At 41.1% G+C, this 26,969-nt stretch overlaps 2 protein-coding genes across 4 annotated transcripts in view; one reads left to right on the top strand and one right to left on the bottom strand.

Moving 5' to 3' along the window:
• The window catches only part of AKT3 (AKT serine/threonine kinase 3), a 151,210-nt gene extending 140,800 nt beyond the window's left edge, over positions 1-10,410 (top strand). For both annotated transcript variants that reach the window (XM_054280516.1, XM_054280515.1), the window contains exons 13-14: positions 965-1,067; positions 3,061-10,410. In XM_054280516.1, coding sequence (XP_054136491.1) covers positions 965-1,067; positions 3,061-3,146 — 189 coding nt within the window. In that variant the 3' untranslated portion in view covers positions 3,147-10,410. The remainder of the gene's footprint in view (positions 1-964; positions 1,068-3,060) is intronic.
• SDCCAG8 (SHH signaling and ciliogenesis regulator SDCCAG8) overlaps positions 9,389-26,969 on the bottom strand; it is a 104,559-nt gene continuing 86,978 nt past the window's right edge. Inside the window, exons 17-20 of one of the 2 annotated variants that reach the window (XR_008483223.1) lie at positions 15,791-15,917; positions 13,664-13,746; positions 12,688-12,718; positions 9,389-9,730 (exon numbers count right to left, since the gene is read on the bottom strand). Coding sequence is in view for 1 of the 2 variants with exons in the window: in XM_054280514.1 (XP_054136489.1) it covers positions 13,696-13,746; positions 15,791-15,917 (178 nt within the window). In the remaining variant the exon portion in view is untranslated. The remainder of the gene's footprint in view (positions 9,731-12,687; positions 12,719-13,663; positions 13,747-15,790; positions 15,918-26,969) is intronic. The other variant, XM_054280514.1, reaches the window with a different exon arrangement.

Genomic DNA, 26,969 nt, shown 5'->3' with positions numbered 1-26,969 from the left:
TAGTGTTCTGGAGCTGAGGGGAGAGAGAACGTGAAACTGGAGAAAACCCCGTGCGAGGTGATAATATCAGTGAGCCAGGATAGAACCTGTTGTATTGAAAGGAAAATCAATTTCACTTATTCTCAGGGCATATGAGAAGATAGCACCAAAGGGCTCCTAGGTACAAACAAGAACATTGTCACATCACACACACACTTGCAATTTGCAGTGTCATACATACAAAACTGCTATACTGTTTTTGGACTGTTATTCCATCCTCAGTGTGCCTTCCAGTAAAAATTGATCAGCAGTTCTTTTGGTAGAGAAGGTGGATAGTGAAGCTGGGTCAAAAGAGGGGCAAGGGAGCCCTGCCTGCAGGCTGAGGGTGGCTGCCAGTGATTTGCTGTTGGGAAATCCCACACTGTGCTGTGAAAGCAGCAGGCAGGTTTAGATACAGCAACTCCCTTAAGCCTGATCTGGCCTTTTTTCAAATGTAAAATTTATTTTCATATCATGTAATATCTTTCAATGATAAGCTCAGATGAAGGCCTTCCCACTGAAAATAAAACCCCCTAACCATGCTTGTTATGCTCTCTGTGTAGTCTTTTTCTTCTTAGCTGTTTATAACACCCAGTTGTGGTGAAGTATCTTGAGATGCCTTTGCCTGACAGCTATGTGGGTAATTAAATTGGCCTGAAGAGTTTCTAGGTAATTATCTTTATGCAGCTCAATTTATCTGCAAGTCATGTGAGAGTGATACTTGGAATTTAGCTTTCTTGTGCCATTGATTGGATCCTGAACTGGTATTTTTGAGATTGACTCAAATGGGTTTTGTCTCTTACTGGAAGTTAGAGACTCAGCTGCCTCTCCACAGACCTATTTGTTTGATTTGGGGTGTAGAGAAAAAGAACTTACTTGTTTTCCTGGTAGTAATTTGGCTGCTTTGAGATTTAGCAATTTTGTATTTTTTCTTGGTGCCTTTCAGCTTGTACCTCCTTTTAAACCTCAAGTGACATCTGAGACAGACACCAGGTATTTTGATGAAGAATTTACAGCTCAGACTATTACAATAACACCGCCTGAAAAATGTAAGTCAGAAAAAAATGCCTAAGCATGATGTAACAATAATGTTTCTAATAAAGCAGTGTGTAAGGTTTTTTTCTGTTTGAATAGAAGAGCTGTTCTCAGTGTTTTATTAATAAAAGTCTTCATATGGAAGTGTGTGACAGTAACTCTCAATGACAGCTTTATTTTGAAGATGCAATAATTACAAAGCTTAGAATATTAGATCACTCTGAGTTGGGTTTTGGGGACATTTTTGGTGTGGGCATTCTTGTGTTGATTCTGTTTGGAAATTTTTTCATTTGTTTATTGGTTTGGGGTTTTGTTTGTTTGTTTTTAAATAAAAGAAGACACCAGCTTCAAGTGGTTACTGGCTGGCAGTCAAGGTCCCAGTTCAGCAAAGTAATTGGAACATGGACCCTTCTTTAAGCATGTGGACAGTGCTGGTGTCTTATTTTGAAAAACTTTGAGGACCATGATTTGAAAAAAATCAATTATGTGAAAATTAAATATCCTATCAAGTCCCATGCTTCAACAGAGCTCTTAAAGAAGGTGTTAATGTGGATGTAACCATGGCACTGGACCTTGCAAAATTTCTTTATTGGAGGGAATGTGATTTCACAATGGTTTGTGTTTTTGTCATGTTGCATTACACACAATAATCATGATCTGATCAGCCTAGCCAGGGCTTTACAGGTACTTACTAAGTAACAGCTTTCTCCTGAGTTCTTAAAGAATTTTCTTTCTAAATGGGGATATTTGATGGTTTTGTTTGTTTCTTTATATTGGAGGCTGAGAAAGGAGGATCACAAAAGTAAAGGCTTAATTATGGTTGCTTAACCTTTCATAGAGCAATCTCATTTTCTGATGTTTTAGAACTCCCAGGTTAGCTGCAGTTTTCTGTTCATATATAGATCTAGAGTATTTTTTTGATTTTGCATTTTAGTGTCTGAACACAATCACAGAAACATAGAGTAGTTTGAGTTGGAAGGGACCTTAAAGTTTATCTGGTTCCAATCCTCCTGCCTTGGGCAGGGGCACTTTCCACTAAACCATGTTGCTCACAGTCCATAATTTAAGTGATTTTAAATCTTTCTGCTGTGAAAAAAGAACATTTTCTTCTCCTGTCTATCTTGATAAGAATTTGTTCATCTTTGCAACTTGAACAAATTTTACGAATGTTTGGATTAATTTGGGTTCCATTGATTCAATATTAGATCAGGATTAACTCTAACTTTTATGTGTAGAATATATGAAAATGCAAAGGACACAAAATTCTGAAAGGCTGCATATAAATACATTGTTAGAATAACAGTCTCAGCAGGAGTCTTTAAGAATAAGCACTGTTAAAAAGCCATGTGAGAATGTACATCCAGATTCTCAGAGTTAGGTAACATCTGGTGCCTGCTTTCCACTGGCACTGGAGGAATTATGTAAATAAAAATATTTATGAATTTGGCTTATTCTGTATTTCTTCTGATCCCAGTAAATACTGTAAAAATAAATAGTTTACTAAAAATAATAGGTAATAATTGAAACACATAGAACCTGTGTGAATTGTTCATTTTGTAGCTGTTTTTCCATTTAACTACCTTTGAAATTGAGGAATATTCAAGTATATCTACAGTAAGACTATAATTTCCTGAGCTCAGCTCAAGAAATGATAGAAACTGGCTGACTCAATTGGCACATGGCTTCTGCACTGCCAGAGGCTGGGTGTGCTGGCATGTTGGGATTAGCCTACAAGGGGTTGTAGTTGTGGTTGAAGTTCTCAGGTGTTAGTCAGAATAAAATGAACCAAACAATCAACCTGAAATAAAAGGTGACTTCTGGGCACGCTGTCCTTTCAGTGAGAATTGTCCTGCTGTGTGAACGCAAGCTTACGAGCTTAACTGAATTCTTGCTTTAACTTGAGCCTTTAACCTAAGCATTGAACCCTGAAAGATCTACTGCATATCAGGTGAATAATAAAATTTTATTGCAAATGTACTGATGTTTTGAACTTCTTCCTTAACACAGATGACGAGGATGGTATGGACTGCATGGACAATGAGAGGCGGCCGCATTTCCCCCAGTTTTCCTACTCTGCAAGTGGACGAGAGTAACTCTTTTGTTCTGCTGCTTCACTGTCATCTTAGGTTTATCAGTGAAAATGATTCCTGAACATCACCACCAGTACTAGATACTACTAAGATAGCAGGGGCACTTTCAGAGACCATTCCAAATTGAACAAGTTTCTTTCCCAAACCTACCTAAAATCCGTTCTGGTTTTGCATGACATGAGATTCTCTCTACTCCGCTCTCCTGCTGTTGCTGCTGCCCACAGTCTCAGTATAATAGCAACATCAAGAAGTTACTAACAGTTTCTTTGAAGGTAAATGACTTGACTTCAGCATTGTACACTTTGTGAACAAGTAGTCATCTATTTTTCCTCACAGTGGAGGCTACACAAAAGCCGTGTCAGTCCAGCTTATCTTCTTCCAGAAGATGAATCAAAATTGTAATTAGTCTAAACAGACCAGGCGATAACATTTTCTTGCATCTGTTTGTGCTGGTTAGAATGAGGAAACGTAGAGGTGGTGATGTACATATGCAAGGTTTCTGTTAGGCATATCATTACTTGAAGCAGGTCTCTGTCATTAACATCTGGCTGGAATTTGTTTGGGAAATGTTTGAGAGAAGGACTTAAATTGTTGATATATATAAATATATATATATATATTATTTTTTAATTACTGTTGGATACTACAGAAGAAGCAGAAGGGCTGGGCTCACCCAGCCTGCCACTTAGAACTTCCAGGTTCATGTGCAATCATGGAGAATCGAACATTATACATGCAAGAAATGAAGGCATAAAAGCAGCAGTTGAAGTTGTTCAAGGGGTTTTATAATTTGCACCAGATAACATCTTTTTCATGCTTTTCTCTTTCATGATATGCATCACCTCTGATGGCTGAAGAATGTAGACAGGCATAATGGTATTGCTTTTCACCAAAATGTGTGCACCAAGGTAAACAGGTGTTTGCCTTACTTGTTTTTGAGTTTGTGAATTAGCTTCCTCTCCAGGTGTTTAACTCCGATTTTTTTTAATTTTTTTTTTTTTTGGTTATACTGCGGTAGTATTTATTTTTAGAGATAAGGTTTGTATATGTCATGTTTGCAAATGCTGCTACATCTTAGAACAGGCTAATAGCAGTTAATTTTGTAATATATGGAAGGACTGTACAAGCTGAAGGGAATAATGCACTTTTCTCCCATGTGGAAATTTTAACAAGGCTCTGAAATTGTACATACTGCTTAGAACCAGATTTTTGTGAATGAAATACTGTCTTTTAACAGTTTGGCAGTGGAGGTGAGGATTTCCAACCTCATGTGCCAAAGGGTTAAAAGTGAACAGACAAAAAAGCTACATCTTGTGCTCCATTTAGGATAAACATAATGCAAGAGCCTGGCAGCACAAGAGAAGATGTCTGTTCTATATGAAGGAATTGCATTTGAACAACAAGACCACAGTGATTACAAGAAAAGCACTTTATTTTAACAATTAAAATAGTAAATTTCTGGGATCAGCCATTCTCAAGGAAGATATGCCCTCAACCAAAAGAGTCCTAAAACCCAAGAGGTTATGTGTAACCGTGGTACCTGATTGACTGAATTTCAAACGTCACAGCAAACGCTCCACTGGTAGGGAAACGTCTTTCCATTTCCGAAGATCTGTATCTAACAGACCATGTGCATAAACTTTAGCTTTGATCTTCAGCAATGATAATCTTAATAATAAACCCTTTGGTGCTAGGAGCTGGGGCGTGACGCGGCGCAGCGACAGAGCGCGCGCAGCCTTGCAGGCGACATCGGGAACCCCCGACTCCGTGGGATTATCATTGGAAGTATCTCTGCGTTCAGCTCTTGTTAGCTCCCACAAAGACTGTGATATTGCAGAGTATTCCTGGTTGCGTTGTGTGAGTGAGTAGATGAGTCTGAGAGATGTTCCTACACAGATGCCTTAGCCTCTTGATGTGGAAAGTTGAGTGCCCAAGCATGAAGCCCACTGCTGGCAGTGCATGTGCTGGGATGGTCAAGGGGTAGACGGGCATTTTAGCAAGGCAGCTAAAGACGCAGAGTAATTTAGACAATTTTTCATGTTTAGTGTTTTATCTTTAGTAATGGATGGATAATCAGATAGAAATATATCATGATGTATACTCTAACTGCATAGGATTTCATTGTGTCACCCTGTAACACTAAAGATGTGTAGATGTTGTCCCTGTGCGGAGGGAGAGGAGAGCAGCAAATGCATTGCAGGTCTGGTGGTGTAGAGGTGTCTACACTGCCACAGTGAGCGAGTGACTGAAATAACCAAGTACTTTACAGAAGGGCATTAATTAGTTCTCTGCAAAGGTCTTGTACTCAGACTGAAACTATGGCGATTCAAAATCTGTGTTACATGCCTGTGTTTTCTCCCCTATGTTTTCAGCTTGTCATAGCAATAAGTTTCTTGGCACAGGGCCCCTCCAGCCAGTGGCCAACTGGCTGTGGCACTGGCCAGCAGCTCCTCGTGGCAGTGATGCCCAGTGCTTTGCTCTCCATTGCGTAGCCAGGTAGTGTGTGGTTTGCAGGAGGGGCCCGGCAGTGAACTATTTGTAAACCTTTTCAGACAGCACTTTGCATTGCAGTGTCTGCCTTCTGAAACGTCAGTGATCCAGTTTATGATGCAGAGTCGGCAGCCACCTTGTGCTGCGCAGGCCCAGGGGATTCTGTCTTACCAGTGTTAGAAACAGATGACAGAGAAATGGACAAGCAGTGCTGAGGGAAACTTTAGAAGCTCTTCTTTTGCTGTCTGCGGTTGTGTTTGAATTTGGACAGGAGATGGTGGCTGGTTGTCTTGGTGAGCCTTTTGAGCACAGTACATTTCAGACCTTGACTCCAGCTTGTACTGACTTCCATGACATACAGTATGCCCTCTCGTACTGCAGCCATCTCGCAGGAAATAGGTCAATTCTGTTTGGATTTTGGCAGTTTTGCACACAGCTTCGCTTTCCACACTAATCCATCTTCCAGTACATTCCTGTTGCTTAAAGAACATTTATTCCAGTATTGTTTCACCTTTTTTTTCCATCTTTACTTGCGGCTTCTTAAAGCTGACTGTTCTTGCAGGGGCCATGTGCTTCTCCTAGAGTACAAAAGTAAGGTCTTTCCTTACTAACTGCAGGGTCTATATATTACACCTCAATGTACACACTTTGCTGCTACTGTTTGTACTGTCTACAGTAGAATTTCCTTATCTTGCTCCTGGTAGTGCATTACAGGCAAGCATGAAATGTAAAGTATTTATTTAAATAAAAACCTCTAAATTGGTAATTGAATTACCTCCCTGTAGCTTTAGAGTTTGTGACATTTCTTGACCTTGCTAGTTCTTTCATTAGATCCATGCAAGATCTAGTCATATGGTTAAGGATATCAAGCAGACACGACTACGAACCCAAGAAACCGTATTACTGTTGGTCATACTTAAACTGTTTATTTCCTTAAGTATATGACCCACAAGGATGTGAAATAACTACAAGAAACTGTTTTTGTACACTGTACATCCTTAGTATTTTTACACGTATATGATAGGGATGCACATTATTTTCCTTCGTACAGACAGCTTAAATAAAGCACTATGTCAATCTGCTACTTCTGTGTTTTTTAATGCTAATTTGTTCTGGAGGATTGTAAATATATATATATATATATGTTCAAGCTTGCCACAGAGGACGTATTTTTTTATACCTGCACATTACTATTAAATATCTTAGAGGATAAAATTCTTAAGTTGTCCTGTGTCAGAGAAAGAAAAATGGAAATGAGAAGGCTATATTGCAGATTACAAAAGATTTCTCAAGTTTTGGGTTAAATATTTACTTCATATTTTAAAGTAATTTTATATAGGTTAGATGTTTCAATCCTGAAATGCACAAAGAATTTACTTAATTTCTTCTTACAAGAAAATGTACATCATTATTTTTTTATCACTGTATATATAATGATCTGTGCATGTTTAGTTACAAGTTTTATTTGCTGTGAAGTCCTAGTGATAACTGTAACTCGCTGTGACATATTTCAGATACTGGGTGAACAGTTTCAGCTTGTAAATGATTAAGTTACAGTATTGTCAAAAAAAAAGTTTTTATGACTAAGCAAAATGTATCTGTGCTTTGGACCGAGGCTGTTTCCATACAGGTGGTTCCTGTTAACTCTGTGAGATGTATGTCACTTATAATTTTGGGTTATACTTTTGAAGATATGCTCCTATCAGAACATCCACCATTTAGTGATTTTCAGCTGATGAAATTCTTGGCCTCACATCCCACAGCTAGACAATGTTTAGGCAAGGAGATGGAAGAAAGGGAAGGTGGGATTTGCAGGGCACTGTAGAATGGGACTCTTTGAAGCCCACGGGCTGGTCCAGGGCTGTTTGAAGCAGCCAGTCTGGAGGGCTGAGTGTCTCTAAAGCAGTGGGTCATCCGGGTTTTCTGTTCTCTGACGTGAATGCTTCTCAGGAATAGAGGTGCTTCATCCAGGTCTCAGGTTTTTTCCTTTCTTTTTTCCCTCCTTTTTTTCTCCTTGCCCACCTTATAACAGGAAAGAGCTTCAGGGAGACAGCCATCCGTTAGTTCAGTGGCATCAGGATGTCAGTGACCAGGACAAAACTGCAGCAGTGACAGGACTATCTGGTCAGGCTGAATCCTGTGTTGTGGTATCACACTCTCTGTGCTGACCTGGATTTGATCATCGGGTCTGATACTTGTAAAATTTGTAAAACCAAGCATTTAGTGCTTAAGTAGACGCAGGAGAAGGTGGGGAGGGATATGAGACAGGTAGGCCTGGTGCTGTAATGACTTATTAATTGCTACAAAGTAGAGTAACTGCTGCAGGGGAAGTTATCCCTTGTGGACTCCCAGCAACACAATAGTTGCACCTATGCCTGGGATGAGTATGAAAAACCCACTTTGAGCTATATATACTGGCAGCCCAGGACCCTTTGTTGAAACCAGACTCGTACATGCACGTGGGTGGCTGGCAGTGGGGCCCTGCATGTGGCCACCAGCAGCCACCTGGTAGGTGAGGCAAGTCCAGAAAGGTTGAGGGTCCCGATGTGCTCCAGGGTCTCAGTGAAGCCTAAGTGTCAGGAATAGGTGCCCGAGTTCCTTTGCACACGTAGCCTATAGGCACTGTCTCCTATTTAAACACAGGTTTATGCTGTGGAATAATAAAAAATAGAGTTTGCATTTCCTACATTTATAAATGTATATTCTTAACTGTGTAACCATCTATAAAGTAGTGACACGTAAAAAGCTGTCAGCCTGACTACTGTGAAAAATCCTGAGTTTGACTAGAGAGGGCTTTCCTTCAGCAGCCTTTCCTCTCCCTAAAGACCTGGGGCCTTTCTCAGCACGCTCAGTGTCGTATCTGTGAAGCTGTTCAGGGAGGCGATCAGATGTGTTTGGCAGTTTTATATGGCAGGAAATTGAAATAGGGAGGAAAAATCACTTTGATGTTAGGGCTGTACCACTAATAATTCTTAAAATATAAGGGAAGGAAGGATTGTGTTCCACACCCAATGGTAATTTATTGCATGTGTTGTTACTCTATTTTTTTGTTATGTTTTCCGTGTTCATGCTGGCTGAAGTAGCTTTATTGCTGGGGAACTGTTCTTTGCGCTTTTTTTCACCCCCTTTACCAACTACATTGAAAACAATAGATGTAGAAACTTTTCTCTTGTGTGTGTAGCTTATCCTACACTAGATAGCAAAATACTCAGAAAAATTCTTTCTAAAACAGTTCAGTATTTGAAAAGTAACCTTGAAAAACATGAGTGCACAGTTAACCAGAAAAAAATGCCCTCCACCTCTACCCTCCAAGTGTTCTCAGTTCAATAATTTAAAGCCAAGTTCAGCTGGTGCCCTGACTATGTGCTGGTGCAAAAGTCCAGTTTCACCACTTCAGTGTGGAGCCCATCACCTCTTGTAATGGCTCCTCTGTAATAATCAAGGGCTCTTTTCTCTTAAAGGCCTTGCTCAGTGAATGTTTTAAAGGGGAACCTGACCCATGGAAATTCTCCCACATTAGATGGAATATTTCTCAATCTTCTCACGCTTTTCTGATTAGTGAATACTTGTTGGGGCTCTCACTTTTTATATGAAAGTGACAAATATCCTGTTGATTAAAGTTCCCAGGTATATTGTGGTACTGAGTTTGTAAAAAGGAGGGCAGTGTACATGTGCAGCACTTGCAAACAGCCCCCTTCTCCCTCCTCCCCCTGCACATGCTTTCCCTTGAATTCAGAGGGACAGAACAAGGAACCTAGAGAACCTATTAGGTTTATTGGTATTTCAGTCTGTAAATAATATAGACATGTATGTTCAATTATGAAAATAGATAAAAACATTTTATAAACATTGTACAAATTATTGACATCCACACTATGTAATAGCTGTTAAAACTGGCTTGCAAGCCTAGTCTTTTCAGAAAAGTCTCAACTGTCATCCTAGAAAGTTTGGTAGGCTGGTAAGGCTTCAAAATATTTGTGATTCTGTAGTTAAAACCAAATAGAAACCAGCTGAAATTAGCTAGCAAGTGTGCCTGTTTTCTGCAGAGGTGTCTTTGGGTGAGCCTCAGACAAGTTTCAGCCAGGTGCAGAGCAGACCTGAAAGATAAAAGGAAGAGATGGGTAGTGTGTATGGCAGTGCCTGTGTTTCTCATTTGTGTCACGTCAGCCTGCAGGCAAGTTCTTAGAAGAGAAATAAAAACTGGTTAAGACTGCAGTAAGGCAGAGTAAACAAGTACAGTTTCAAAGCCTGCACTTCCTGTGGGCCTGCTGTCCTCACCTCTTTCTAAGCTCAGAAGTCTTACAGGTAGCAAGAACAAGAGATATCTGATTTCTGAAAAACAGGATCTCCATGAGCTTTTGACATGGCTCCTGTTTAGCAGTAAATAAGTGAGCTCTTGTTTTGGGGCACGTCTAAGATCCTGTCCCTTCTCCCTTCCAAGAAGAAGATGGCAGGGTTTTGCCAGAGGGTATTTACTGTGCAGTGTTCAGTGTGTGTCTGGGGCGGGCAGCTGTAGCAAAACAGGAAACTGTTGCCTTGGTGCCAGTAGGAAACCTCTGGTGGGAAGGCTAATTTGCAGTTTTGAAGCTCTTGCATAGCTGTTGTTTGTGCTTCCTCGGTAGCACTTAAGGACTGAATTGAGCAAGACATCAAACTATTGGAGATGGGGGAGCTACCTCGAATTAAGCCACTGCAGTACTAAAAATTGAATTTAAGAGATGTACATGACCTCAGAAATAAAAATAAACTTTCTACTTTGGCTGGTTTTGCATTAGAAGACTGAAGGGTTTTGTTTTTTTTTCCTTCCCCCCTTGGTTGGTTAGGCTGAATTAAAGAAAATTGATAAAGCTGCAGTTCATTAAAGAATGAAAAACAGTGACATGGTGATTTTTTCCCCCAAAATGCATGCACCAACATCAACTGCTACAGTTGTGCTTGTGACCAGTGCAAGGAACTGTGGCAATGCAAAGCCTTAGGGCTTAAATTCCATTTCACTACCCAAGTGCCTGGGTAGTGACAACCAGAGGAAACATACTCTGTGCTGCAGTGACCCTCAGCATTAGAGTATGGGCTTAAAAGGACCCCAAAGCCTCAACTCCTGAAGAAGTTGAATTCCTGGAAATTTCTGCTGTGACTGTCCTTCCACACCACAATTTCCCAGTGCTAATGCTTTGTGAGATGCAGAACCTCAGCCTGATTGATGAAGTGGGCAAATCTGACTCCAGCCTGGCCTGAACCTCTTCACAAAGCAAACACCAATCCTGTCAGAGTCTCTGTACCCCACTGACCCAGGGCCCAAGTACTAAAGCTGTCATCGAAGGTGTGCTGTTCTCTAACAAAATGGGCACAACTGTCACATTCAGGTAATTGGTAAACGAGTTAGTTACTGGACAGTCAGGGTAAGGGCCTTTCCAGTCTTAGTTTCTCCTCCTCCCTAGAATATTTTGGTTTTTCAGTGCAGAGAACATTGCAGCACACAGTGCCCAGTTTCCTCTGGACACTCCCTCCTTAGCTCAGTGGCATCTGTTTTAAGGGGCTGGTTGGGTATTAGATGTACACGTTGGAAGGGTTTGTAGGAGGGGAACTACAGATGCCTGACTGGTTTATTTTATTCCTGCCAGCAATATGGGAGGAGGGAAGAACAACTGACTTTCTGTTTGATTAGAAAGCACTCAGGTGGCTTCAGTGCCTCAATCCTCCATTGCATGGCTGTAAAACCCAAGGTGGAACTCCCAGCAGGGCCAGGCTCAACTCCTCAGCTGGTGCCCAGCTTTGTCCAGTAGCCAGGCATGGGACGGGATGTACAGGACTCCCACAGCTGCAGATGCACAAACACTGAGGAGCTGAATACTTGAAGCCTCATGTCAGGGCAGTCAGACATCAAACAGAGGTCTATCTTTATCCCTTCCTGTCATGGTTTAACTTGCATCACTTCACATTAAACTCCATTCAAGCAGAAGTGAAGATTTTCATCTGCTTAAAAAAACCCACAACATCCACCAACTCCATCTGTGGACTGTCACTGGTTGTTAAAAACACCTGGCAGAGACACCATCTTTGTGCAGTAAGACTACACTAAAACAAAAGCTCTCTCCTAATAACCAAAGCAATCTTCAGGTCTCCTGAGGTTGAAAGCCATGTAAGGATCAGCTTGAATCACTTTTGACAGCAGAGATGGATGACCTACCTGTTTGCTGGAAATAAGGCTCCCCCTTCTGTAATACATAATAAAAAATAAAAAGCAAACAGAGCACTTGGGAACACTGCTGCATTAACCACTGGGGTCTCACTGAAAATTCCTGCTGACACAAGAAAGAAAAGAAAACCCCTGCTCCAGACCAGCTGTAATTCTGACAGTGCCTCCTTCTGAGTGACTGGGGTGAGGATGGGAACACAGGCACGGGTGAGTGTACTTTAACTTCCTTTTGGAAGGAGGGTGATCAGCTCACAGACACGCTCACTGTGACACAGACATCTGCAAGGAGGGAGGAGAGAGCTTTAGAGGCTCAGCCATACGGAGAGCACAGGGAGGGTGCAGGTTCCTGGCCAGGGAGAGGCTGGCTTGCAGGAGGAGATCTTCATGGGAAGTCAGAGCAGCAGCACAGGATGACAGCCCTCGCTGGAAGTAATCCTCAAGGTCCAAATCCTACCCGTCTGTGCTCTCACTGGCTCAGCTGGCCAGCAACCCCTTCTGGCAGCCGGGGGCTGTGAGGGGATTATCCACCGGGACAAATACTGATTTCTGTCAAACTGATGGACACCAAGGCAGATCCTGCAAGAGAGGCATCCCAGCTCTCACAGATACACTCATGCCTGGTGGGGGGTGCTGAGGTTTCCAGCAATCTCTGTTTACATGTTTGTTTGCTTTCTGTGCACATTTATTTAGTATTCTCTATTTCACACCTATGTACTAAGGTAATTAAATATCTCTATCCTCCTGCCTTAGGGTGAATTCCACTATGCAAGAGACTTTCAAAGGTAGAAATTCCAAACCTGAGTGTTACAAAAACTTTCAAAATGAGAGGTGTAAATCCCATAATTAAAATTTGATTACCTTTGCAAGGTCCTGAATATGCTCATGTAGCCTGTAAAGGAATGCAGCATTACAGCAGGATCAGGTACTTCTTTTATTATTTTTTTTCCTTTGAAACCCTGAATTTTCCTTACAGTATCAAATGAGTTTTCCAAGAAAAACATGCTCTCAACACACCAGAATGTAGAATTGAAAGACCTTTTTTTTTTTCTTTCTGCTGTCTTTCCCCCCATACAAAAAACATGTAACACTAGAAATAAAAACTACAGTGGAAGTAATCTGACTTTTGAAAACAAATCCTATCAAGGCTCAGGGCTTGTTAGGTTTGTTGAGTAGGTCAGCTAGATTCAAGTAAATGATGCAATTTTAACTTCTTTAAACTTTAAAAGTTTAGTAACTCTTACAAGGCAGTAGGAACACCTATAGCTATGTTGCACTACTGTAACATGACAGCACTGCTCCAAATACAAATATCTAGATAATGTTTCTTTCAATGTGACACTATCTGTTATGATTTATTACAAACCCATTTGCAGCCTTTCTGAAGAGATAGTGATGATTCAAGCTTCCTCAGACAGAAAATACTGGAAGCAACAAAACTAAGCATTCCAATCAAAAGACAAACACCTAGTGACTATCCAGACAAAAAGTACCTGGGTTAAATCTGAGATCTTCCAGAAGTTCCCACCTAGCTAAGAGTTGTACATCCCCCTTTCCCTTCAACTTACATATTTAGGATTTTTTTTATTAAATTCTATTAGGTAAACTTGTCCTTGCTATTGAGTGCTTGTCCTTAAATTTTTATGTGCTTAAAGAGAAAAAATCAAAGCACAAAAAGCTTCAACAGTTTCAAACCCGAACATGTTTCAAACACTTCCTTCTTCCTTTTGTCTTTAAGTGTTTGCCAGATTCAACTCACATCTGCAAATAGTTTTAGTAGTGCTCTTCTTTCCTCTCCCCCCCACTCTATATATAGGATATAGAAAAAAATACCTACTTCTGCTCATTTCTCTTTATTCATCCAGGTTTTTACTTCATTCCATCTGTGTCCTGTTTGAGATCTGCATCCCATTTTTTTCCCTGAAATATGCAACTGCAGTTACTACAGGCTCATGTTCCGAGATACAACAGCACATTTAGCTTAGTGTATTTTACATCATCTTTAAAAGATTAGGTAATGGCTGAGGCTTCCACCTCCCCTCCCCACAAAAGAACCTCCAACAACTTGGTTAATTATAAACTGCATTTTACTGTATTGTTGGACAATACAGTAAAATGTGGAATATGAGGTCACTTTAACCTTTGATCAACATTAACTATGCAGTTGTTTGGTTTCAGTATTTCTATACTAACTAAAGGCAATCTTTCTGCAAAGAGCTTCCATTTATGGTGAACTGCTCTTCAGTTTCCTTAAACCAATGCAGCTTTTTGGGCTGAATTCCAGGTCCCAGAGAACCACTATTGTTTTAAATATCTGCACATAGATTTTTAGGGCTCATTCTGTAATAGTTTTTTCTATCATTCTTCTTTTCTGAGTGTTCTCAACTTAAAAAGTGCCCTCTGGAGCACAGTTAACTTGTAATGAACATAAAGAAGGCAGCTTTTGCCAGTCAAGTATTGATAGAAATTTTAGTATTTGAATGATTTTTTCCTCTTTTGTATGATTTTTGTACTTCTGCCCAACTCCATAAAAACACAATCACTTCCAGATAAAATAGATTATCAATAACAAAATCCCTGTGGACCATGTAAAGGCTGTTCACATTACCAAGAGTGCTTTTCTGAAAGCAGGAATTTTAATTTATTTTGGGAACAACCACCTCCTGAACCTCTCTTATAGAGAGAACACTATGGTTGCCCTAAAATTTGCCAGTAGTTACTACATGCTGATAACCTTACACTGCCATAAGCCACCGAGTTTGTCTACTAGAACAGGAAGTCCTGTAAAACCGAACACATGGACATGATTAGGGGCTTAACAAAGTATGGATTTTATTCTCCTAGGTTAAACATTTACTGACTTCTACACATAAAAAGCCTACAAAAATAGTATGATTTAAGTACTTTAAAGTTCTAAGCCAATTCATGTTCTGTTTACTGTTAGGTGTGCTACTGGACTAAATTTCCTACACTGAATGTCCTTTGTTACCATGTTAAGCAAACTCCAACTATCCTGGGCAAACTCACGACTTTGAAAGTTAGAAAGCATTGTAATTTGCTTTGTAACTAAGTAAATACACTAATTCAACCTTGAGTTTGATTATCTGATAGTTTTACTGAAAACCTCATTCTGTGCTTGTTAGTTCTCTTCCTTTTTCTGAAAAAAAAAAAGTGAAAGAAGAAAAAAGAAAAAACCCAGCCCTGCAGTCTTCTCCCTTATTTCCAAAGCACTTACTGGCCAAAGAGCAGCGGCCAAAACAAAAAAAGCCAGAACAGCCCATAAGAAGCCACAGCTTCCTAGGGACCACTGGAAGCAACAATCAGAACTGCTGGAGAAACAGAGATGTGATGAGTGCTCAGGCAAGACTGATTGTACCTTTACCATCTCACATCTGGGTGCATGAATCACAGAACATCTTGAGTTGAAAGAGACCCACTGGGATCATCAAAGCTCAACTAGTGGCTCTGCACAGGACAAACCCAAGAGTCTTACCATGAGTGGTCATTGAGCAGCAAAAAAAAATAAATAACTTTTTAAAATAAAGAAAAAAAATCATTAAGTGATAGAAGGACTTTAGTCTGACAAATCGCAGTAAAACCTCTAAGCAATTATCAATGTCAAGTAACTGTTTAAACATTAATGATGTTAAACAACAGATTTCCCTTTTCTCTGAAAAAGCAACACAAAAATCTTCAGCCAAGAAGTTAAGAACTGTCATTGAGAATAACTTCTGCTTTTTTATTGTCACTTCAAAACACTTTTTTTTATTTAGTTTTGATTTGAGAGTCAGGTTCAGCTACCTTTCCAATTGTGTGAATTTTTATTTTATTTTTTATAAGGTAATGCTATATTTAAAAGAACAACAGCAACAAAATCCAGCAGTTGAAATCAGACTGCTGGCAGATTTCTCTGCTAAAGCTGCAGAATGTTCCTCTTAGACTTTCTTTTCTTTTGGCACAGTACCTGTGTTCTCAGAAACTGCACCTCTTCTGTAAGCAGGTGCTTCTCTTTGAAGAGCTGATTCTGTTTGTTGAGCAACTCCACTAACTGCTGGGCAGTGGCCTGGCAGTGCTTGTCAAGCTCCTGTAACCTGGAAAAGAAATAGATAAAAGGGTTGCAGAGCATCTGAAGTTGGAGTTCACGGAAAAAGCTTTGATCTTTGCACTGGTGGTGGCAGTTTAGGCTGGTGGTTGGGCTGAGACTAAAGTATTACTCCTAGGATGGGCTTTAAATGTATTTTCACACTTTAAATTAGCACTTTAAAGGTCTGCACTTTTAATTTAGAAGCTTTATGAGGACATGACAGCAAATCTGCTTTGCTGTGATATCAGTAAAGATTGCAGGAGTGTATCCCAACACCTGCAGCTAAGCAAGCTGCACACTCTGTATCTGCTTCAGTAACTGTCTTCTTGAAACACACGCAGTAGCCCAGATTATAAAACCAAATACCCAAATTCCCTGACAAACTGGACCTGAAGTGACAAAAACTTCTGTTTTCTGTCCACTGCTCTTTGCAAGCTGGTCAATGTCCAAAACTCATTACACAACATAGCACTTATTTCAAGTAAGCTTAGTGTTAATTAAGCATGTCAGCATAGATCCTTTAACAGTCTAACAGGGATTCTTGGGGAAAGATGTAAAGAGCCCATCATTCCAAAGTCCCTCCTCATCAGGGGCTGCAAAACAGAGGGAAAAAGCTGGCAGGTATCAGAAGAAACATGCAGAGGCTTTCTGATTACACTGGAAGAACAAGTGCCTGAGTTGGGACAACAGTGCTGTAAGACAGGTCAACTGCACACTTATTTCTTTAATCACAAAAGCAGGTATCACTTGTTATTCCTCCAGTGACTGTTTATTACTCCTGGCATCCAGTCAGAAGCAATTTCCAACTAATGTGAATTTTACATCAGAACAATAATTTTTAGTAGATAATCACAGGTAGCCCATGCAAATTTCAAAAATATTATTGGACACAAGGCCTAGTGTGCTCTATTGTGAAGCTCTATGTCCTTTTGAATACACTGCTGTGAATGGAAAAGTGTTTAATTATGGAAATAATCAATTACACTTTTCTGCTTGTAACTTCACCACCCATTGTTACATTTAGACTGTCTCCTTGAGCAGAGGGAGAAAGATGACACAGGCACTGAGCTGGGTTTGACCAGCAGGCCACAACCTTATCATCTGTATCTCCAGTGCTTGACTACAGGTTTAATAACATAATGATCTACAACTCTGGGCCACAATGGATGAAAAGGGTGCAGTTCTAGTCAATGCAGATCTGGATTTGTGAATTCCCAAATTCTGTCTGCCAGTCTGCTCTCCCAAAACTGCTGCCAAGCTGGCCCTTGGTCCACACACTGGGACTCCCAGCCTGCTCTGCTGCGTTTAGCTCCTGAGGACAGGCTCTGGGCCCTCTCACAGTATCTGCTATTACGTGTGACATGTGCAGCACAGCCACACATTCCCATATGCATTGTATCTGGCCTGCCTGCTGATCTCGTAAATGATTCAAGATGAGAAATGAACAGCTCCACCCACATTCACTGTACTTCCCATATGTTACAACTGCACATCGATGCCTGCCATCATTTTTACAACTGGGTGACAGAACCTTCTGCACATTTTGCTAATACGAGTGAGGGAGGTTGCACGGTCGCCACATTCACTTTGGCAACAGCACCTACCAGGCAAATGTACTGTGTCCTGAGCATCTGAGTGACCACTGTGCCCCTCCTGTCTAAATGAGGTCATTTTCCCACCAAAGTGTCAAGATCTGTCCAGTTGGGATGGCATGCAGCTGCTCCCCCTTGGCCTGGCTGTGTTGGAGGACAGGGACTGACACCGTGCTCTGTCACATTACTTCAAGGCACAAGGTGAAAATGTAGCTCATGAACCATGGCACCATGTTTGGACTATCCACAGGACAGCCTGGCACTAAGGAGAAAGCTCCCAGTCAGTAGTAATAACAATATCCTTCACATAATTTCCCATTAACCACTTCAAACCAATCCCAATTTCTATATGGAGGCAGGAGACAGTTCCATGAGATGAGTGGTTCCACAGAAAGAGAACACAACCAAAGGCATCACAAGCTGCAGTGAAAGCTTCAAGGTAAATGTTTTGCTCTGATTCTCAGTACCTGGAACTCATAGGCAGCTTTTTATGTTAGAATGGCTCCAACCTACCCTGCTTTTTTGTGCAATTACAACATGCAGAAGACTTCACATGGCAGTGAAATTTGCATCTGAGACTAGGCTATACCCCAGGCTGTCCAGAAAATAAGGGAAAAGTGATAGATAGGGTTTTGTTACACTTTCTCAGGTATGGCTAGACAATCACTGCAAGACCCTGCAGGAATGAGGTGAAACATCAAACACAAAGGACAGCTTTGGCATCAAGGTGAATTCCACCTGCAGAATAAACTTCGGTTGCATCCAACACTCCAAAGTTGAACTAGCACCCACCATGTTAAACTTCCCCTTATGTGTGGCCTACAGATAAAAACAAAAGCTGCTTTCTTTTCTATAACAACACATAGCTAAAGCAGGAGCACCCGCAGGACTCAGGCTGCAAGCTCCCTGTCCTGGGAGACTCAGACCCATTAATCCACAGGCAATCCACAATGAAGGTAAAAGCTGACATAACCTGTCAGCCCTCCTCTGGGTTTTAATGTTGATTTGAAGGAAATTAATATGCAAGGATCTGTGGGCAGTACCCATTCACTCTGCAGTGGGTATCAGTCAGTCCTTGACATAGTAGAAGCATTAAAAGGTTATTTACTCTTTCAGGATAGTCAGGTTACTGATGTAAAACGTTTTCACTTTACTCCACAGAGCTGGATTTGCTGAAATGGCGTGATTGGATTGCAGCAACCTGCAGCAGCTAAATCACCAAATCCAATAATCATGCTGCATTTACTGGCACACATCTTAATTAGGTTTTAATACAAGTAATCTGATAACTACTTCTGGCCAGCCAGAGCGGAGCTGTCAGTGCTCAAAGGGCTGTTGTTGAGCAGCTCGGCCAGCGCGCTGCCGCGGCTGCCTCCCCGCTGCCCCTGCTGAAGCCCCCCATCTGCCAGTTGCCATGGTAACACAGGCCAGCCCATCACCCCAGCAGTGGGTGCTGCGACCCTCAGGCATGCCAGGGCAAGGGCTGGGGCATCAGCCACACAGAGGGGCCACATCTCTGTGGGTGAGGGGTGCTAGGCCTGGCTCCTGCTGTCCCCCAGAGTGACCAAAGCCCAGCACAACCAGCACATGTCATTGTGCAGCAAACTGCCCTTAAAATGCATTTGTCCTGTCAGGCCAAGAGTGTCAAACTATGAGTTTCTAAGGTTGCTCCTGCATTGCTCATTTGCCTGAGGATCAGGGGTGGTTCCTGGTTCTGAGTGGGAAAACCAAAGACCATGCTGGAGACCTCTGCCATGCTGCAGAGATGCAGCTGAAGGGTGATCACTATGATCACACTTAGTTCCTGACACAGATAGATCAGGCACTACCTGAGGTCATCTCCTGCTGAATGCAAGTCAGTGATCAGGCCTGCTTTGCCTATATGATGATCTTGGTGCCAGACTTGCTGCCATCAAAGAGTTAAGGTGTATGGCTGGTGCTCACACTGAGCTTGTTTCTGCAGCCACAACTGCCCCAACTGCTGTCACTCCCCACCCCCCTCATGGGCATGGTAGGACAGATCTCCTCTGCTTTCTTTCCACCTCAACTCTGCTACCTTTCTGCCTTCCCTTTTCATAGCAGAAGTGATGTTGTTATTTTCATTAAGGCAGAAAAATTTATGTTCACTACCTCTTTGTGTCTTGAATCAGCTCTGTGAACAACTAGGATGTTGAGACCAACAATGAAATTATTACTCACATGAGAAACTTCACTGTGGTTTATAGCACTGATAAAATCACACAGTAAATTTTGAGGTAAAAAAATTAGTCTATATATTTAGAAAGGCAGACAAATAGTAAATTAAACCCTGATGTTTCACTAGTGTCCTAAATTACTGTTTACTTAAGATCTTGACCCATAGATCAGTGCCTTGAAACAACCTTAAGTGATGAGCATCTCAGAGAAGCCTCCACATGCTCCCAAAATTTAAATAGGAATATCTACAGAGACAACCTATCCTTTAATTGAACTGCATTCTCCCACCTGGCTTCAAAATCAAAACACTTGATGCACCTTTTTCATGTTAATAAAAGATAGAAAAAAGCATAAGGGGAAAAACACACAGACCAAGAAGCCACCCTGTAACAGTGAGTAGGAACTAAAGGTGGTGAATAAGCCTCCTTCTTTCTGTCACACTGGAAGTCCTGACTTCTAACACGACACAGAGAGACAGTTCAGGGCATATTAAAAAAGTTTCCATGGATTTTCCCACCCTCTGGAACCCCTATCATACTTCTGTTGCCACAAAAAGAACAAGACTCTCATTTGCTCAGGCAGAGCAGATCTACACCACTTCTAGGTTAGTAAGATAAGCACTTGCCCATGTTATAGGCAGAACAAACTCATCCAACTGATGTTAACAGATGGTAACTAGAAGTTAATATCCTTTGCACAGTTTAGAACTGGACACCTAAGAAGCAAATGTCCACATTTTACCATGAACCCCTTGACCCAGGTGGCTTTGTATCACTCATTTTTTTCTTAATTTTATATCTGTTGGGTAACATTTAAATTCTCTTTTACTAAAGACACTCTCAATTTTTCCACATACTTTTAAAGTATCTATAGTATATAATTTCTAATAAGATAACAATATTTGCATGCCACAACAACACCTGCAAATAGGGTTTAATTAAAAGTTTACATAGGAGCTTCCCCTTTGTTTCAGATGTCACCACTGAGTATTAGAATATGTCCTCACTTTCACAGCTGGCCCACCAGGTTAAACAAATAGATCATCTAGGAAACCTGAGCCTGGATCTATTCCTGGGCTTCTAATAGCTCATGTCTAACATGCTGAAGAGAACATTATCAGCCTGCTCCTCAGTAGGGGGGTGTAGCAGCTGGGCTTGGCCGCTGTGATGACCACTTTTGGCCCTACTGGGTTTTGACAGGAAGGAAGCAATGAAAGAGAGTGTACAGTAGGCTGGAAAAGATATGGGTGAAAGCTTCACTAACGTCTATTTGTGTCCGAATCCCCTGGCTGAAGATGAGGCTTTTCCTCCTGTAAAGGAATAGTAAGACCTTTGATAGGAATATGAACTCTGGATCAGGTTTGCTCTAGAGAAGAAATAATTTGGGTTACTATTTTATGCTTTTAGTTGACAAGTATGAAGTAAAACAATTCTCTAGATCATCTAGGCTAGTAATTTAGAATGCTGAAAAATACTGTAGAAAAAAAAAAAGAGAGAAGCAGGGCTCAAGGCAGATAATGTTACAGAAATATATTGAATTGTATTGTCAGACTCTCCTTTTTTTTTGTTTTTTGTTTTTTTAAAGATGTTCACCTCTCTGATTTTGTTATGTGCCAGACAGAACAGATTTTGCACAATTTCTCAGTCATAATGGTAGGAGACACATACCCCACTAAAGTTTCAAAAGTGGTCTCCTCTTGTTTATAAGATATGTATTTGTACTACTGAAATAATTTTCCTGAGCTTGTGTCACTAGTTACAACAATTTCTGTACTTTTTATAAACATGTGCTTGATTTCCCCTACTCCTTATTCCAATTCCTCCTATTTTGTTTATTACCAGACAAACTGAACCTGTACAAACTGCTAGCTAGTGTCCACATAAAGCAATCACTGTATTCAAGCTGTAGACACTGAGAATTTTTAATGCCTAATCTGAACTCTTTCCTTCACAAATACTTTGCCTTTAAAAAGAAATTCCCAGCATGAACCTCATCAGAAGCGACATGTAACAGACAGTACATGTGGTGTCTGGGCAGGCAGCAGAGAATTGAAAAACAAGTCTTCACTTTTTCTATCCCATGGCATGTGCAGAATGTACATGTGGCCCAAGCTGACATCAGGCATTTGAAGCAAAAAACCTGCTAAAAGCATCAGCTTCTGTTAATTCACTTTGTCAGATATTGTCTTAATTAAAAAAAACAACCCTATCGCTAGAAAGGGCAGTGCAGCTGAGCTACAACTGCTTCAGTTGTCCTGACAGTCGCAATTGCAGGCGCACAGAACAGCTCTGGGTTCAACCCTGCTGTCCTCACCCAGCCCAGACCCTGGCTGCAACCAGCAAGGGCTGCAGGCACTGAGGTACCCAGCAGAAAGCTTATCTCTCTAGCTATCAGTGCCTGTGTTGGAAAGGTAAAATGTTTCTCGCTAGTGACCTTGCAGATGAGAGGCCAATAGAGCCGGCTACAGTCCTTCTCATTTGGTTATCTGTAAGGGAGTCTTTCCAAGTTTAAGGATTACATATCACAGTCCTTCAAAACTGTTCTGCAGCACAACCCCAAGGCTGCTGTAGTGCATATTTTGACTACTACAAAAATAAACTCTAAAAATATCAAACACAAATTGTTAAATATCTATGGAGGTTTTGCTTGTTAGTTTTGTTGCTTTATCCCCATTATCCTTATTTTCCACTCTAGAGGTGCCCCTCCTTCCAGTTCATTTCAAACAAATGATTTTGCCTTTAAGCTCTGGCAGGCAACACACATTTACTTGTTTTTCCAGCTTCACAGAGGGTTATTGTGGTTTACATAAATCACAGTCAAACTAATGATAGTTGTAGGATTTGTACAGAGTTAGTTTTATGCTTGTGACACAGAAAAGGAGGAATATGACTTATATTGGTGACAGATAATTTTTTCTGTGCAGCACATTCAGATAGATGTCTTAACCACAAGAGCTCGTTGCTCTCCATCCACACAGACCAGATTGCTTCCATTTGAGAACTTAGCCCAAGCTCGGCCTACTCCCCTTCTATTACAGCTCTAATTTCCAAACTTACTCTAGGAAACAAAAGGGAAAAAAGGGGCATAAAGATCTAAGGAATGGCTGGGAAGGAGGTCAAGGCGGGCAGAGGAGCCTAGGGTGTGCGTGAGAGGTAAGAAAGATCAGTGCTCAAGATCTGCATGGATACACCCAAGGGACCTGAGGAGGGTTTGGCCTCTGTTTGCGCTGGCTGGCCAAGCGAGCTCCCACCTGACAGGGAGCTGCTGCTGGCACGCAACACAGCACTTTGGAGCAGGGCTGTACACCTGGGGCCAGCCCCATCTCCCCACGTTCCCCAGCACAGGCATAAACCAGCTCTGCTGAGACTGAAGGGAGTCACAGCATCAAAAAAACACCATGGCGGGTGTAACACAGGAGACTAAAGATAGGGAAAATGGTAAGGTAATTTTGCATTGCAAGGGGCTGAGAGGAAAGCAGTTTCATCCTGAGAAACCACAGGTTTATTTAGAAAAATTAGAAGAGCTGGAGAATCTGAGCAGTATTATCAGCCCACCTTCATGAAGCTCAGCTCTTGTGAGCAGAGAGTCCACTTGGTGTTTTGTTTTGGACTATATTTTAAAACTGCACATGAAGTTAGTGAAACCTGCAATTGCTTAGCAACACTGAAGGGAAGCATTTCACAGAAAATACATCTTAAAAATGCATTAGTACATTACAGACAGTATTACACTCTCTGTAAGAGACTGGCTATTTTGTAATTTATATGTGCATTAGTCCAACTGTGCTTTAATTTACTGCAAGGTGAACTTATTCATTGCTATGAAATAAGGGAATTTTATTGTTGTTTTAGAGGCAAATATCAGTACAGTTATCTTCAGGAAAACCATTAACCCTCCACAATAAAGAATACAACTGCAACCAGGCAGTTTGGAGATGAGTATCAACACACCCAGACCACAGCCAGTGCAAAGGATCAATAATGCCTTTCTGGTGAGAGCAGCTTAGCTTGTGGATGAGAATAGCAGCTCCAGAGCCCCTGCAACAGCAGCACAGGGCTGTCAGCAATACCACACAAAACAAGCACTAAGGTGGCTCCAGCCTGGCTCTCCCATGTCACAGTTCAGCACATCAGTCAGCAGTCATTGATGTGCACAGACATCCCAGCTTGGTAGGAAGAACACCAGTACCTTCCAGCAGAAAGATTTCTCCTATCCACATGTGCATGCACAGACTCTTCTGTTGCCACCACATTTTAATTATAGTGAAAAATTCTAGCTAAACTATCAGCTTTTTCTTTGCTACAAATTGAAATAAATGTTAATAGCTTTCTTGACACATATTCAATGTAACTATATGAGAAGAATATTTTTCCCCTTGGATTACAGCAAAAGGTCTTGCTTAGTTTTTTAGGCAAATTATACTCTTCTCATACTACTTCCCCACGTTCTCATCTTTCAGTGGTAAGCAGTGGTAACTTTTATGAAGCAAACATTTAAACAAGCAAGCTTAGAAGTCTCAATATGCTTTTGGAAACTGAACATTCTCACTTACATAAATGAAAATTAACTGCCTTAAATTACTAGTAGTAAATTAAGAAAACAAAGCTGTGGCTCTTTGTTCAAAAATAAACCATGGGATTTGTTCTTTTCAGTAGGGATAGAGAAGACAAACACATGCAATTTGAGAACAAGAGATCTACCTGCTATCAGTCAATTACTGTCTCTGTAGACATGGCAACCTCCGATACTGTGACTGCAGCACAAACACATCATTACTTAAAATTTCTTATATGGGAAGCCCAGAGAAAATGCACATTTCTCTGTTGGTGAACTCACACATGAACATGGGCAGAAAGCAGTCGGGGTCTCTGGAAGGCAGTGAAAGCTCAGCAGGTGCCTCAAGAGAGCCCGAGGTCCCCGCTGGGGCTCACTGGTCCGACTGCTCCTCCTCAGCAGCCACCACAAGAGCCTTCCAGGGAGATGCTGGTGGTCTTGGCACCACTCCTGGGGGACAACTGTCCACCTCACACCTGGCTCAGCCTTGGCTGAGGCGAGGTAATGAACAGGCCGACAAAATGAACCCAAGCCCCCCTCCCGGGGGAGGCTACTTTTGATCAGTGTGGAGCAACATATGCAGGCTTGAGCAGGGGGGCACGCAGGCAGCTCAGGGAAAAGCGTGCGCTGCTGTAACTAAACTGCAGATTAAGCTGAGTACTGCTGTTTCCTAAGCTCCAGATAAGGAACCTTCTGGAGAGCATGAAAAAAATTAAAGTGAAAAAAGAACGGTAATTGTAATTTTACTTTTAAATTAATGTGAATCTAGGCTGCACTAGAGCAGCATTTGTCCCAGTTTAAGGCAGTGTATTTTTCAGCAAAGATTCTCATAGGGAAGATGCTTCTCTAGTTAATGATTTGTTTCTAATGTCTCTGAAACCATAACATTACCTGCTCAGCAAGTATTTACCAACAAATGAATGTTTGGGTGTCCCTCATGTTATCTCCTTACATAAAAATCATGATATTGGGATCATAACATACTTAAAATCTCTTCAAATAAAATAATCCTAATTATTGAACTTCTGTACTGCAGCATCAGGGTTTAATTTCCTTAGAAACAAATGTTATCAAGGGGAAAAAGCTGCATTTACAGGTCTACTAAAAGGCCTGATTTCATTGAAACATACAGAGGAATTTAGAGTTCTATTCTCTGACAGTAGAGAAATGACTAAAATCTATTTCTGTTACAGATCTGGATACAATAGCTTTCATCTTGATCCAGACATAACTCCTATGAGCTGTAATGTGAACTACAGACTCCTGTAAAGCACACAAAACCCCATGAAATGCTCAATCCTGTGTTGCTAAAAACTAAAGGAGTTCTGCCTTTAACAGAAGCAGGGCCCTTGTTTGCATAAAGAGCACCTTGTCAAACAGAATACAAATGCCAAGCTGGTACATTATAGCCACAAGCACAATAGCCCCACTCTTCTTAACTAAGCAAATCCTAGAGAGAGCAGTTTTCCCCCAAAATCTTGGCATCAGTGACAAATTCAGTGAACTGATGTCTCAAAGTGTTCACGAAAGATGCGGGAAATTTGCAGAGGGGCACGAGCTTTTAATTTCAAAGAGAAAGGAACTGCATGTTTTCATTGTAAAAAATAAGAGTGTGAAAAAATCCTAAGCACACAATAGCTCTCTTTCAAGTACAAAGTTCAGAATTACATCTCCCAAGTTTCCTGTACGTTAAAAGAAGAACACATAATAATGATCTAAAAATCCTTCACAAAAAACCAACAAGCAAGGATGAAGCAGTACTCGCCTGGGGGCCAATTGCCTCTCCAGCAGCGGTAAGGCTGTTACTAGGCTTGCAGTACCATTTGTTCCATTACACAATCTCCTGAAGCCTTTTACAGAGAGCTAAAACAACTGCCTGTACCAACACGACACATGGCTTTCCATCCCGACTCTTTGCTAATCCAGACGCTCCAACCATCTTTCTTTAAGATGCCATATGGTTGGCAGAAGCCTGTAGATCTAGCAGCACATCTGCTTGTATGTTACTTCTCCCCTCCAACTCCCCCCTCCACACCACAAAAGAGAGAGCAAATAATTATTTTACATGTAACCAATTAAACTGCATTTAAAGAAGACAGGGATTATTTAGCTCTAGATATTTTAAAAATATAGATTGTCACAGAAGATCACTTGTCTCTCGGTGATTTGGGAAATACAGTGAAACAAAACAAAGAAATGAAAGGCACATGGGCAAAATGATCCCTGCATTTGAATTATTTAAATGACTGCCATTCAGACCTTATGCCCGAAGATTTATTTCCCACATTAGTGTGCCACTGAAGAAGGGATTGAATTTGCTCTCTGCTTTTGTCAGAGGTGAATCCGACAAGCAGACTAGGAAACTATAATACACCAAACCATGCTTTGTTAAGCAAGCAGAGTGAGTCTGTATGCTAATGACTCTGCAGGAATATACTGACACACTGATTTTTTTGGTGTGATGAGCAAAGATTATTCATACCATAAAAATCCTGGTTGCACTGGCATGCAGGCATCCAGGTTATCTCTTTAGAATCCAGACGCCAAGGAAGACAGGCTGCAAAAATAATTTTGTTTGTGATGAGTTATCATTTGTCCATTTATGATATAATGGACTATAACAGAAGAGAAAATATACACTTTGGAGCCTGAAATTAAAAAAAAAAAAAAAGAACCTAGAAATTAAAAATAAATGTTCCTATAAAACTCCCACTGAC

Source organism: Melozone crissalis, unplaced genomic scaffold, assembly GCF_028551555.1.
Source record: "Melozone crissalis strain CALT ecotype California unplaced genomic scaffold, PUWL_Pcris_2 ptg000027l_1, whole genome shotgun sequence".
NCBI lineage: Eukaryota > Metazoa > Chordata > Aves > Passeriformes > Passerellidae > Melozone > Melozone crissalis.
Note: the sequence above shows the minus strand (reverse complement) of the source record. Positions and strands in the feature narration are given on the sequence as shown.